The sequence below is a fragment of the Aythya marila genome (assembly GCF_965140915.1).
Source record: "Aythya marila genome assembly, chromosome: 14".
Classification (NCBI taxonomy): Eukaryota; Metazoa; Chordata; class Aves; order Anseriformes; family Anatidae; genus Aythya; species Aythya marila.
The window spans coordinates 8288356-8303364 of NC_139055.1; the positions used below are offsets into that span (position 1 = coordinate 8288356).

Sequence of the window (15009 nt, forward strand, 5' to 3'; positions counted from 1 at the left end):
CTCATCCTCAGAAAGAGCTCACAGATGAATTTCTGGGAATTCGGAGAGGCTCCTAGCTGAGGAGCACAATGTGCCAGGCTTCTTCTCTGTGTCATCTTCTGGTATATTCTATACTGCACTCTGGGAAATTAGATCTCCAGGAGAGTATTTCCAAACCAGGAGCTGAGGAGCTCTAAGATGCATGCCAGCACAGATAGAAAACTTCAAAAAAACATCATTAGGGTATTACCACGCCACCCACCAAATAACAAACAAACATTAAAATCATTTTAAGTCAAAAGGTTTCAAGTATGAACTGAATGAGAAAGAATAATGCCTACAGGACCACCTCCACTTTTCGTATCATCCACTCCTTCAAGAATCGCAGGTGGAAATGCTGTACACAAGTAAGAAACAAGATTTCGGGAGCCCATGTTGTGAAAGCACTAAGCACAATCTACACTGATTTTATTCTATCAGAAATATATATATATATCAAAAACTGAACAGCTAGCCTCCATAAGAAGCTCCAAACCAGGAACTGATGGGATCATGGGATCAACATATTTGTAACAGTTAAAAAAAACATCATAAGGGGACTACACACAACAATTCCATAAAAAGGAACAGCAATGCAGTGGAAGTAGAATGAGTAGAACACCAAAAGTGTTCTCCCATCTCCCATTCCATTACAAGGCTTGTGTGAAAAGTAGGAAGACTCCAACACCGCTGTCTCATGAGCATCAGACAACACACCAACTGCACCCAGCTGTAATGAGCATGAGCTGGGCACAGGGAAAACATCCGATCACATTTACCAGCACACCCAGGACACAGGACAGGCCAGGCACCATGGAATGCGTGTAACTGGCACAGTCAGATCCTCTGAAGCTGTCCTCAAACAAAACACTTTGCCTGATGCAGAAAAACAGTTCTCTGTTGCTTTGTTTATTGCTCTGTCCTTGTGCTCTGCTCTTCTACCTCTCTATTACAAACTACACAAATAGCATGCTCAAAATGGGATAAATATTATTTGATTTTTGCTGCATCTTCCCTTTTAACAATGACTTTCTGGCAGTAAACAGAGTGAAAAAGTTTATCTATCTTATAGGAGCATAGGAAAAGACAGGGGAAACTGGCATGCCTTGTTGAGAGCAGAGACTTACTGATCACGAGCAACTGCAGATCTAAACAAAAGCTAGGCAACAGCAGGATAGGGAAGCTGTCGAACACACTTCCTCTGATATATTTTGACCTGCACAAGACAAGGCCCTCTGCAACATCATCTAACTCAACATCAGCCCTCCACCCAACGACGACAAATCCCTTTTTCAAGGGAAATCACCCACTCCACTTCCTGGTCCACTTCTCTGCAATGAGTGATTTTTTTCCATCTTGTTCAACACAACCCAGAGGAGAGAGAGGGATTCACAACTGATGCAGTGAAAATTCTCACAAGGCATATAAACTCAAGTGGCATTCTGGGCATTTCAACAACACATATGATTCTCAACATAGGCAAGACCTTCAAATCTTGTCACTTCAAGCCTGGAAAAGGGTCTTGCCCAGGAACACTCTGAGACCATTTTGCCTACAGATTCACTTTAGGCACCCTTGATCCCCCATTCTCGAATGTGTGTTTTCAACACAAGTAGGCACCTCTTCTTCTCTTATGGCATGCAATGCAGACTATTGATTTCCTTTTCCCTGAGGCAGTGGGACTTCCCCCCCAGAGGTCACGGTTCACTTCATATTAAGACCAGGTCCCATTCAGTGCCATTGCCATATTCACCTCCACCAGGTGACACACTTTCCCTTCCCAACACAATGCTCACTCCAACTTTCACACACCCTTCCCAGCAATGACAGATCTGAAACCTGAAAAACCCTGCCAATGGTCCCATATGCACAGGGACCATCTTGAAGATTCACTGGAAGAACACCAAACTGGCCAGTGTGCCTCCTTCAAAAAGAGATGGAATGACAGCTAACGTCAATGGGTATTGACTTCATTCTGAGAGATGACAACCCTGTTGGGGAAGGAGTGAGAGGCAAACATCATGGCATCAGTGTCAGACGGTGCAATAGCTTTACAGCATCCTGCATGGATAGAGGACTTCACAGCATCACTTATCCGAATACATGAGGCCAAGATTGTTCTGGTTTCCAACTACACATAGGTTTACAGAATAGCCCTGAAGAAAACAAAATAACAACTACTGTAGACGTAGCATTCAGCTGCTTACAGAGCTTTCAATAGTACCAGGTGCACAGTCACAATCAGACCATGTTGGTCCTTCCTGGACTACAGTCCTTGAACAGTCTCAAACAGAATTGCTACGTATGAGTAACCAACAAGATTTGCAGAGACCATGTGGTGAGGAAAATCCTTGTAAAATTACTTCCACATCCACATCGTTTCAATGACCTACGTGCCGTGAAATATCATCGGAAAAATGAAGAGAAGTACCAAAAATAAAAAAAAAAAAAACGGGCAACCTACCGTGCCTGAGGAGTACGGGGAGAGCGAAGGTCCCTTCTCGGCAGAACCGTTTTCTGCCGCGGGGCCGGGCGGCGGCGGGCAGTTGGGGCTGAAAACCATCAGGTCGCTCTTGCCCGCGCCGTCCGCCACGCACAGGCTCCGGCTCTGGCGCTGCGAGTACGACCAGCTGCCCACCTCGCTGGCGCACACCAGCGTCGCCGGCCCGGGCCCCGCCAGCACGGCCGCCCGCGGCGCCCAGCGCGACGCCCCGTACAGCACCACCGCCAGCAGGAACAGGCTCGACACCGCGCAGATGGCCACCACCAGCCACACGTTCGTCGCCGCCGCCGCCGCCGCCGCGCCGCCCTCCGCGCCCGCCGCCGGCCGCAGCCCCGCCCCCGACGACGACGCCCCCGCCCCCGCCGCCGCCGCCGACAGCGCCGCCTCGGCGCCCTCCACCAGCGACACGCTCAGCGTGGCCGTGGCCGAGCGCGACGGCTCCCCGTGGTCCCGCACCACGATCAGCAGCCTCTGCCGCGGGCCGTCCGCCTCCTCCAGCGCCCGCGCCGTGCTCACCTCGCCGCTGTACAGCCCCACGCGGAACGGGCCCTTGCCCCGCGGCTCCCACAGCTCGTAGCGCAGCCACGCGTTGTAGCCCGAGTCCGCGTCCACCGCGCGGATCTTCGCCACCACCTGCCCCGCCGGCGCCCCCCACGCCGCCCACGCCCACAGCGACCCCGGCGCCGACGCCGACGCCGACGCCTCGCCCGCAGCCCAGGGCCCCGGCCCGCCGCCGGCAGGCGGGAGCAGCGCCGGCGCGTTGTCGTTCTCGTCCACCACGAACAGCTGCACCGTGGCGTTGCCGCACAGCGGCGGCTCGCCCGCGTCCACCGCACGCACCTCGAACTGCAGCACCTGCAGCTCCTCGTAGTCCAGGGGCCGCAGCGCCCACAGCCGCCCGCTCTCCGCGTCCACCGACACGTAGCTCGACGCCGGACGCCACCCCGACCCCGACCCCGCGCCCGACCCCGCGCCGCCCTCCGCCACCGAGTAGCTCACGCGCCCGTTGCCCGCCTCGTCCGGGTCCCGCGCCCACAGCCGCGCCAGCTCCGCGCCCGCCGCGTTGTTCTCCCGCGCCAGCACCGTGTACACGGCCTGCGCGAACGCCGGCGCGTTGTCGTTCACGTCCGACACCGGCACCCGCAGCCCGCGGCTGGCGCGCAGCGGCGGCGCCCCGCCGTCCTCCGCCCGCACCTCCACCTCGTACTCCGACACCCGCTCCCGGTCCAGCGCCTCCCGCAGCACCAGCGAGTACGAGCCCGCGAACGTCGCCACCAGCCCGAACGGCGCCGGCGGCCACACCGCGCAGCGCACCCGCCCGTTCGCCCCCGAGTCCCGGTCCGACACGCTCAGCAGCGCCACCACCGTCCCCACCGACGCGTCCTCGGGCACCGGCACCGACAGCGACGTCACCCACACCTCGGGCGCGTTGTCGTTCACGTCCAGCACCTCCAGCTCCACGCTGCAGTGCCCTGATAACGAGGGCGTCCCCTTGTCTTTCGCCTCAATCCGAAAGTCAAATACACTGACTTCCTCAAAGTCCAGGGGACCGACGAGTCGGATCTCCCCCGTCTGCGGATTAACCGAAATCACATCTCTTCCACTCGGGGGAATAAAGTTGCTTGCGCTGTAGGTCACTTCACTGTTAATTCCTTCGTCTGGGTCCGTGGCGCCGACTCGGGCTACCAGCATACCCTGAGCTGCGTTCTCCAGTACCTGCACTTTATAGACCGACTGGTTGAACTGGGGCGCGTTGTCGTTCGCATCCAGCACCGACACCAACAGCTCCACCGTGCCCGTCAGAGCCGGACTGCCGCCGTCAATCGCCGTCAGCACCAGACGGTGCTCAGCCAACGACTCGCGATCCAGAGATTTCTTTAATACAAGATAAGGTATGATATTCCGTTCATTCTCTTTTTCTAATTCCAGAGCGAAGTGCTCGCTGGGGCTGAGGGTATAGGAGAGCTGCGCGTTGGCTCCGATATCCGCATCCGACGCGCCCTCCAGCGGGAAGCGGGATCCCGGCATCGTATTAAATTCCACGATGCTGAGGTTTTTGGTGGCGGCGGGGAAGAGCGGCGCATTGTCGTTGATGTCGGTGACCTCCACCTCCACGTGGAAGACGCGCAGCGGCCGCTCCAGCAGCACCTCCAGGCGCAGGGCGCAGGGCGCGCTCTTCCCGCACAGCTCCTCCCGGTCCAGCCGCGAGCTCACCACCAGCGCCCCGCTCGCCCCGCTCACCTCCACGCTCGCCCGCCGGCCCTGCGCCACCAGCCGCAGCCGCCGCGCCTCCGCCTCGCCCGCCTCCAGGCCCAGGTCCTGCGCCAGCCGCCCCACCACCGTGCCGCCCTTGGCTTCCTCCGGCACCGAGTAGCGCACCTGCCCGCCGCCCAGCGCCCAGGCCGCCTGCAGCACCAGCACCCGCACCACGGCCCGCACGCACACCACCATGGCCGCCGCCGCCGCCGCCCGCGCCCCGCACGGCTCCCAACGCCGCCGCCGCCGCTCTCCTGCCCGCCCCGCGCCGCTCCCCCCGCGCGCACAGCCGCCCTTCCCGCCGCCCCGGGGCGGAGCCGCCCTCCCGCCGCTCCCGCGCCGTTCCTGAGCCTGCAGCGACACCGTGTGCTCCGACGCCTCACTCGCGCCCCTTTTCGACAGCGCGCCAGCGACACCGACACCGACACCGCCGCGCGGGACACGACACCCCCGCCACTCGCGGGACACGCCACGCCCACGGCGCCGACACCCACCCCAGCACAGCCCGAGACAGCAGCGACAACCGGGGGGCAACAGCCCCGCAGCGCCGCGCTCCACACGCCGCTCCCCGCACACCGACCGAATCCCAGCCTGTGCTTGCTATCTTTCCCATCTCTCTTCTCCTTTTCTTTTACTCCATTCCCGGTCTTGCTTGCTTCTTTTGCTTGCATATTTTCTTCTCAATGTCTTCTTTCCAACCTTCACTACTATCCATCTTTCACTTCTTTACTCCTTCCGTCTTTGCTTCTTTGCTTCCTTCCTTTAAGTATTTTCCTAAATTTCCTTCCTTTCATTTCTTTCTTGATTCCTTTCCTTCCTTCTATTCTCTTTCCTCTTTTGTTTCTCTTCCATTCTCACTCTTGGTTGCTTCTTGCTTGCCTACATTCTTCTCGATGTCTTCCTTCCTTCTGTCCTGCTTTCTCTCATGTTCTTTCTTCACTCATTCTCTACCTCTCTTCCAGTTCATTCATTCTTTCAGTGTCGTCCTTCCTTTTTACTTGTTTCATCCTTTCTGTTTTTTCTTTCCTTTTCTCTTACTTCTTTCAGTCACCCTACAGTACCTTCATGCTTCCTTTCTTTCCTTCACTCCTTCAATCCATCTGCTTCTCTTCCTCTCCTCTTTACTTTTCCTTTTTTTTTTTTTCCATTCTCACAATGCTTTCCAAATGCCTACACCACTCTTCTAATCAAGATAAGACTTGCTCTAATGCAAGACCTCTTCTTCCTCTTCCTCACCGCCTTCCATTCTGCAATGTACATCATCCCTTAGCACTCAAGATGGCCATGTCCCCCCAAGGAATTTCCCTGATAAGTCACTGCACACCAAAGGACCTGGATGCCCACTGCAAACAGGCACCAAGACCTCCATACAGCTTAGGTAAGTCTTTCACTCATTTTGTTATTTTTTTAACAGCAAAAAATACATACATCTCTCTCTCAAAAACATATTTTGCATATGAACAACATACCAAGACTCTGCAGAGCCTCAACTTCTCCCACCACTGCCAGGATCTTCCCGCCCTGCACAAACAGCACTCTTAATGTTTTGCACTGGTTCAGCAATCTCAGATGGAAATGGAGAAAGCTGACCTGATAGACAACATATACAGCAGCTTCTGCTATAGCAGCCACTCCTCATGCTCAGGAACACAGGAGTCAAAGGCCATCTGACAGACTGCTGCAAATCCAGGCCTATGGTACAGAACAGTGAGAAGAAGGAAAACCAAGTGGGCAAACAAAAACAAAATTCTACACAGAACCTGAGGAGGCCCTGGAACACTGGGCCAGGGGTTAAACTAAATTGCCTTCCTTGGAGACAGACAGACCTTGACAGGTTGAGGCCCTGACCAGCCTCATCTAACTGCAGTGTTCGTCCTGCTCTCAGCAAGGGAACCACGGACGTCCACGTGTCACATTCAGCACAAGGTACCTTAAGGTCCTCGTCATTTACTTCCATTGCAAAAAGGGAGGTCATCCCAGGAAAACACCACCTTCCAGCAAGTTGCAAGCAAACACAAGGCAAGATCGCCCTGCTCAAGATCACCCTGAAAATATCCAAAATGACCCAGTCCTACTCAGTGCCACTGACATGTTCACCTCCACGAGATACCAGACTTGCTCACCACAACCCAAGGCTGACTCCAGCTTTTGCAGAACCTTCCCATCAATGAAAGCACCACAAAGAAACATACAAATAGAATCACATAGACACTGTCTCCAGCACACCCTCTGCAGCTGACCCTTCCACTTCTCTGTGCTTCAGCAATCTCAGATGCAAACATTGCAGGGGGATAAGGAACTGTATTCCTAAAGGTGATGGTGTGACAGCCCAAAAGGCAAAGGGTGCTCATTTCATTTTGTGAAAGGACACCGCAGATGTTGACAAGCAAAGCACTCTTATGGATAACATCAACTCTATGCATGTATGTGTTACATCTTTCAATGAAAAGTTCTGGGGCTTTTGAAGAGGTGGTTGTGACTGTCAATGTTGAAAGCACATGAAATCAGGACACCGTATGTCAAACCATTTCTCTGCTCAGGAACTAAAGGCCATAATTAGGCAAAGATGAGAGCACAATTGTTTCATGTGCCTCTGTGGAATGCATTTCTGAGCAATGTGTCAACATCACAACACCAGCAGCTCTACAGTTTCAGGCATGCTTCTGGAACCACACATACCATGAAGATTTCACAAGGTCCCTACCCAAAAAAACAACCAAACAACCAAAGACATTTTCATTTGAAAGGTTTCAAGGGCACACTGTATGACAAAGAATAGTGCCTGCAGGATCACCATCACCATCCTTCGTGTCTTGCACTCCTTCAGCAATCTGAGGTATAAATGATGCACAACAAAATAAAACAGCATTTGTTGACTTCATGTCATGACAGCTCAAAGCAAAATCGGTATTTTTTTTATTCTGTCATAGAAAACCTCAGATACTGAACAACTAGCCTCAGTAAGATGTCCCAAACCAGGAGCTGAGGACCTCCTAGATGCGCACCAACAGAGACGTGAAAATTAAAAAAGAAAAAATACTAATAATAAGGGGATTACACATAAGGGGATAAGAAGTCCATAAAACCAACAGCAGTAGCATATAAGAAGAACGAGTTGAACAAACGCCAACGGTGCTCACCTATTTCATGTTTCTTTACAAGGCCTGTGTGTGAAGGAGCAAGACTCCAACATCGCTGTATCATGAGCATTGGACAACCCACCAACTGCACCAAGGTCACAAAACAGGCCATTCATCAGAGAATGCATACAACTGGCACAGTCAGATCCTCTGAAGCCATCCTCAAACAAAACACCTTGGCTCGTGCATCAAACCAGTTTCTTTCTTCTCCTGACTTCTGGCTGTGCTCTTCTACATCTCTATTGCAAAGCACGCTAGTGGCATACTCATAGAGGGAAAAAGTATAACATGGTTTCAGATGCATCTTCTCTTTCAAAATTAATTTCTGGTGGTAAAGAGAGTGAAAAAGTCGATGTATCTTCAAAGAGCATAGAAAAAGATGGGGGTCACAAGAATGGCATGCATAGAGCAGCGAAATGGTGATCACAAGCAATTACAACGCAACACAGAATCCATGCAACAGCAGGATAGCGAGGGAGTCAAAATGCCTTCCTCTGACATACTCTGACCTGCACAAGAAAAGGCCCTCTACAATTTCATCTAACACAATTCCAGCCCTCCACACAAGGACAACACACCTCAAGGCATTCTCCTCAAGGGAAATCACCCACTCTGCTTCCTGGCACACTTCTCTGCAATATCTGAACTTTTTCCTTCTCGTTCAACATGTCCCAGAGGAGAAAGAGGGATTCACAACTGATGGAAGGCAATATGCCTCAAATGACATCCAGACCATTTCAGCACCACTTATTGTCTCAAGTCATGGAAGACCTTCAGATCTTGTGTCTTGGAGTCTGGGAAAGGGTCTTCCACAGCAACACTCTGGGACCATTCTACCTCAGGCTTTGCTTTAGACAACCATGATCCACCATTCTGGGACACGTGTTCTTAACACAAACAGGAATCTCTTCTTCTGTTATGGCAAGCAATGCAGATCCTTTTCAACTTCATCACTCACATCAGGGAATGGCCAGGTCCCATTCACTGCTATTGCCACATTCATCCCCACCTGATTACATCATTTCCCTTCCCACCCCATGCATCACTCCAGCTTTCACAGACCCTTCCCATCAATCACAGCTACAAAAATATATATATATTCCAATGGTACCAAATCCATCATGTCTGGCAGACTCTTTATAATAACTTCTAAGCAGGGCTCTGTGTGAAATGCCACTTCCCTAACAAGGAATGCAAATCCACAGTCAGAAAAGCCCAAAGACCCAAATGTCACCTTCATCATTTCTTCTTGACAGGACAATCAAAACAAAAAAGCAAAAAAACACAAAAACAAAGTTCTCAACAAGAACAAAAACAAAACACTGCACAATGATAATAGCAGGCTTGTCATTCAGCTACTTAAAGGGCTTTCAGTAGTGTCTGCTGGAGAGTCACCACCAGACCGACTCTTCCTGGCCTGCAGTCCTTCAACACTCTCGAGCAGAAATGCAAAAAATCAATAACCAACAGGACTTACGGAAACCATGTCGTGAAAGCTCTAATGAAAATTGGCATTGATTTCATTCTCTCTGAGAAAAACTGAACAACTGGTTTCAATATGATGTCCCAAAGCAAGAGATTAGGAGATCTTGGAGACACAAATAGAGAGATGCAAATGCCGCCATCAGCTGATTACAGACAGTAGCACAATAATAGGACCAGGCAGACATGGACACAACTAGAACAACTTGAACAGACACAAATGGTGCTCACCGGCCCCATGGCACATTGGCAACAGTGTGTAAGAGGAATAAGACTCCAATATTGAAGTACCATAGGTATTAGACATGAGAATGACTTTCTACCATCATGCATGGAGAGAAGATTTCACAGCAGACCCTGTACAGCATGAGAGGTCCACAGAAAGGCCCTGTCCTGGCAGCAGGAGCAGGAATACAAGCATACCGGCTCTTGCCAGGCCCCACACTGGGGCACAGACCCTGGCCACAGCGCTGTCGGCACTTGCAGCTCAAGCACCTGATGAGCACTGAGCAGCCGTGGGCCCAGGGCCTGCACCTGGCTGCCACAACCGCTTCTGAGGGGGCAGCCTGGAGTCAGATCTTCTGAAATTGTCCTTGAACAAAATGCTTTGGATGATGCAGAAAAACAGTTCTCTGTTTCTTGCCCCGATCTCCCGGTGTGCTCTTCTACCTCTGTATTCCAAAGCACCCAAAAGGCATACTTATAAAAGGGGAAGTATAACATGCTTCATACTGCATCATGGCTTTCCAAAACAATCTACTGGTGAAAAAATATTGTACACTTTCAAGGGGCATAGAACACACTTGATCTTTTACACTTATTCTATTAACAACCCTTTGTGAGAAATAGCAAGACACCAACAGCATGGGGTCAATAGCATCACCCACTACAACTAAGCAACATCACAAATGGAGAGAAGACTCAGAGCTGAACCCTGCCACAGAAAGCATCTTTCACAAAAACACCAGGAGAAAAGTGTCCAGGTGCTAAATCTACACAAGAGGAAAATTAACTTCACCACCTGATTACACACAATACCCCAAAATAGCACCAGGCATACATGGCCACAAGTAGAATAAGTTAAACAGGCACCAACAGTGTTCACCTGCCCCACATCCCATTTCTAAAAGTGTGTGTGAAGGTGCAAGGCACCAATGTCATAGTATCATCAGCATCTGACAGTACAATGACTTTCCAGCATCACGCATGAAGTGAAGATGTCACAGCTGACCACTTAACAACATCTTGACCAAAAAACTCCACAAAAAAAATTCATCACCAAGTGTTCAGGTGTTCCAACGACACCAGAGGTTTCCAGAAGAGCCCTGTCCCAACAGCAGGAGCAGGGCTCCGAGCACAACAGCCGTTGGCAGGACCCGCGCTGGGCCCCAGACTCATGTCCTACTGCTGTTCGCACTAGCAGCTCGAGCATCTGACAAACACTGAGACGCCATGGACCTGGGGGCTGCACCCGGCTGCCACAACCAATTAAGAAGGGGCGGCCGGGTGATGGGGCGGGGAAGGAAAGGGAGGAAAAGAGGGCAAGATGAAAGAGCAAGGACACAGGCAATGAAGAGGGAGAAGATGACGGGGAGGAAGAGGGCAAGATTAAAGAGCTTCAGAATAAGGTCAGGTCCCATTCAGTGCCATTGCCACATTCACCTCCACCAGGCGACACACTTTCCCTTCCCAACACAATGCTCACTCCAACTTTCACACACCCTTCCCAGCAATGACAGATCTGAAACCTGCAAATCCCTGCCAATGGTCCCATATGCATAGGGACCACCTTGCAGATTCATTTGCAGATTCACTGAAAGAACATCAAAATAGGCCAGTGTGTCTCTTTCAAACAGAGATGTAATGACAGCTAACATCAATGGGTATTGACTTCATTCTGAGAGATGACAACCCTGTTGGGGAAGGAGTGAGACACAAACATCATGGCATCGGTGTCAGACAGTACAAGAGCATTGCAGCATCCTGCATGGATAGAGGACTTCACAGCATTACTTATCCGAATACATGAGGCCAAGACTGTTCTGCTTTTCCAGCTACAGAACAGGTTTCCAGAATAGCCCTGAAGAAAACAAATTAACAACTACAGTAGACGTAGCATTCAACTACTTAAAGGGCTTTCAACAGTGCCTGCTGCTCAGTCACAACCAGACCATGTCTTCCTGGACTACAGTCCTTCAACTGTCTCCAACAGAAATGCTACACACCAGTAACCAACAAGATTTGCAGAGACCATGTTGTGATGAAAATCCAAGTAAAATTACTTCCACATCCACATCGTTTCAATGACCATCCTGCCGTGAAATACCATCGGAAAACAAAAGAACTGGTAAAGAAAAATAAATAAATGAATAAAAATGAAAAACAAGGGGCAACCTACCGTGCCTGAGGAGTACGGGGAGAGCGAAGGTCCCTTCTCGGCAGAACCGTTTTCTGCCGCGGGGCCGGGCGGCGGCGGGCAGTTGGGGCTGAAAACCATCAGGTCGCTCTTGCCCGCGCCGTCCGCCACGCACAGGCTCCGGCTCTGGCGCTGCGAGTACGACCAGCTGCCCACCTCGCTGGCGCACACCAGCGTCGCCGGCCCGGGCCCCGCCAGCACGGCCGCCCGCGGCGCCCAGCGCGACGCCCCGTACAGCACCACCGCCAGCAGGAACAGGCTCGACACCGCGCAGATGGCCACCACCAGCCACACGTTCGTCGCCGCCGCCGCCGCCGCCGCGCCGCCCTCCGCGCCCGCCGCCGGCCGCAGCCCCGCCCCCGACGACGACGCCCCCGCCCCCGCCGCCGCCGCCGACAGCGCCGCCTCGGCGCCCTCCACCAGCGACACGCTCAGCGTGGCCGTGGCCGAGCGCGACGGCTCCCCGTGGTCCCGCACCACGATCAGCAGCCTCTGCCGCGGGCCGTCCGCCTCCTCCAGCGCCCGCGCCGTGCTCACCTCGCCGCTGTACAGCCCCACGCGGAACGGGCCCTTGCCCCGCGGCTCCCACAGCTCGTAGCGCAGCCACGCGTTGTAGCCCGAGTCCGCGTCCACCGCGCGGATCTTCGCCACCACCTGCCCCGCCGGCGCCCCCCACGCCGCCCACGCCCACAGCGACCCCGGCGCCGACGCCGACGCCTCGCCCGCAGCCCAGGGCCCCGGCCCGCCGCCGGCAGGCGGGAGCAGCGCCGGCGCGTTGTCGTTCTCGTCCACCACGAACAGCTGCACCGTGGCGTTGCCGCACAGCGGCGGCTCGCCCGCGTCCACCGCACGCACCTCGAACTGCAGCACCTGCAGCTCCTCGTAGTCCAGGGGCCGCAGCGCCCACAGCCGCCCGCTCTCCGCGTCCACCGACACGTAGCTCGACGCCGGACGCCACCCCGACCCCGACCCCGCGCCCGCGCCCGCGCCGCCCTCCGCCACCGAGTAGCTCACGCGCCCGTTGCCCGCCTCGTCCGGGTCCCGCGCCCACAGCCGCGCCAGCTCCGCGCCCGCCGCGTTGTTCTCCCGCGCCAGCACCGTGTACACGGCCTGCGCGAACGCCGGCGCGTTGTCGTTCACGTCCGACACCGGCACCCGCAGCCCGCGGCTGGCGCGCAGCGGCGGCGCCCCGCCGTCCTCCGCCCGCACCTCCACCTCGTACTCCGACACCCGCTCCCGGTCCAGCGCCTCCCGCAGCACCAGCGAGTACGAGCCCGCGAACGTCGCCACCAGCCCGAACGGCGCCGGCGGCCACACCGCGCAGCGCACCCGCCCGTTCGCCCCCGAGTCCCGGTCCGACACGCTCAGCAGCGCCACCACCGTCCCCACCGACGCGTCCTCGGGCACCGGCACCGACAGCGACGTCACCCACACCTCGGGCGCGTTGTCGTTCACGTCCAGCACCTCCACCACCACCTCGCAGTGACCCGATAGCGGGGGTGTCCCCTTATCTTGCGCTTCGATTTGCAACTCGTATAAGCGCACTTCTTCAAAGTCCAGAGGTCCCCGCAGACGGATCTCCCCCGTCTGCGGATCAATGCTGAAGACATCTCTCTTGGCAGCAGGAACTGAACTGAAAATGCTGAAAGAGAACTCCTGATTAATTCCCTCGTCCGGGTCCGTGGCGCCGACCCGAGCCAACAATGTTCCCTCTGCCGCGCTCTCCAGCACCTGCACTTTATACACGGACTGGTTGAACTGGGGCGCGTTGTCGTTCGCATCCAGCACCGACACCAACAGCTCCACCGTGCCCGTCAGTGCCGGCCTGCCGCCGTCAATCGCCGTCAGCACCAGACGGTGCTCGGCCAACGACTCGCGGTCCAGACCTTTCGTCAGCACCAGGAACAGCGACTTTCTATCATCTGAAGATTTCACATCCAAAGCGAAGTGCTCGCTGGGGCTGAGGGTATAGGAGAGCTGCGCGTTGGCTCCGATATCCGCATCCGACGCGCCCTCCAGCGGGAAGCGGGATCCCGGCATCGTATTTAATTCCGCGATGCTGAGGTTTTTGGTGGCGGCGGGGAAGAGCGGCGCATTGTCGTTGATGTCGGTGACCTCCACCTCCACGTGGAAGACGCGCAGCGGCCGCTCCAGCAGCACCTCCAGGCGCAGGGCGCAGGGCGCGCTCTTCCCGCACAGCTCCTCCCGGTCCAGCCGCGAGCTCACCACCAGCGCCCCGCTCGCCCCGCTCACCTCCACGCTCGCCCGCCGGCCCTGCGCCACCAGCCGCAGCCGCCGCGCCTCCGCCTCGCCCGCCTCCAGGCCCAGGTCCTGCGCCAGCCGCCCCACCACCGTGCCGCCCTTGGCTTCCTCCGGCACCGAGTAGCGCACCTGCCCGCCGCCCAGCGCCCAGGCCGCCTGCAGCACCAGCACCCGCACCACGGCCCGCACGCACACCACCATGGCCGCCGCCGCCGCCCGCGCCCCGCACGGCTCCCAACGCCGCCGCCGCCGCTCTCCTGCCCGCCCCGCGCCGCTCCCCCCGCGCGCACAGCCGCCCTTCCCGCCGCCCCGGGGCGGAGCCGCCCTCCCGCCGCTCCCGCGCCGTTCCTGAGCCTGCAGCGACACCGTGTGCTCCGACGCCTCACTCGCGCCCGCCGCCGACAGCACGCCAGCGACACCGACACCGACACCGACACCGCCGCGCGGGACACGACACCCCCGCCACTCGCGGGACACGCCACGCCCACGGCGCCGACACCGACACCGAGCCCAGCACAGCCCGAGACAGCAGCGACTGCCAGGGGGCAACAGCCCCGCAGCGCCGCGCTCCACACGCCGCTCCCCGCACACCGACCGGCTCTTCCCAGCCCTTGCTTGCTTCCTTTCACGTCTCTCTCCTCCTTTGTTTCCTCTCCATTCTCTCTCTCGCTTGCTTTTTTTGCTTGCCTAATTTCTTCTGAATGTCTTCTTTCCTACTTTCACTACTATCCATCTTTCACTTCTTTCCTCCTTCTGTCTTTGATTCTTTGCTTCCTTCCTTTACGTATTTTCCAAAATTGCCTTCCTTTCATTTCTTTCTTGCTTCCTTTCCTTCCTTCTGTTTCTCCTTCCTCCTTTGTTTCTCTTCCATTTTCAGTCTTGGTTGCTTCTTGTTTGCCTGCATTCTTCTTGACTTCTTCCGTCGTGCTTTC

General features: G+C 55.3%; 2 protein-coding genes across 2 annotated transcripts; both read right to left on the bottom strand.

The window, feature by feature from the left end:
* Nucleotides 1-316: 316 nt before the first annotated feature.
* Nucleotides 317-5131, bottom strand: LOC309883691 (protocadherin alpha-2-like; the record flags this gene model as incomplete). Its single annotated transcript, XM_082771976.1, has 2 exons — nt 2483-5131; nt 317-376 (listed from the first exon to the last, which is right to left on the bottom strand). Exons 1-2 carry the CDS (start codon nt 4970-4972, stop codon nt 317-319), a joined length of 2550 nt encoding a protein of 849 aa, XP_082628102.1. The 5' UTR covers nt 4973-5131.
* Nucleotides 5132-7734: 2603 nt separating this feature from the next.
* Nucleotides 7735-14687, bottom strand: LOC309883692 (protocadherin alpha-2-like; the record flags this gene model as incomplete). Its single annotated transcript, XM_082771977.1, has 2 exons — nt 11798-14687; nt 7735-7770 (listed from the first exon to the last, which is right to left on the bottom strand). The coding sequence occupies exons 1-2, from the start codon at nt 14276-14278 to the stop codon at nt 7735-7737; spliced, it is 2517 nt and encodes an 838-aa protein (XP_082628103.1). The 5' UTR covers nt 14279-14687.
* Nucleotides 14688-15009: the final 322 nt, after the last annotated feature.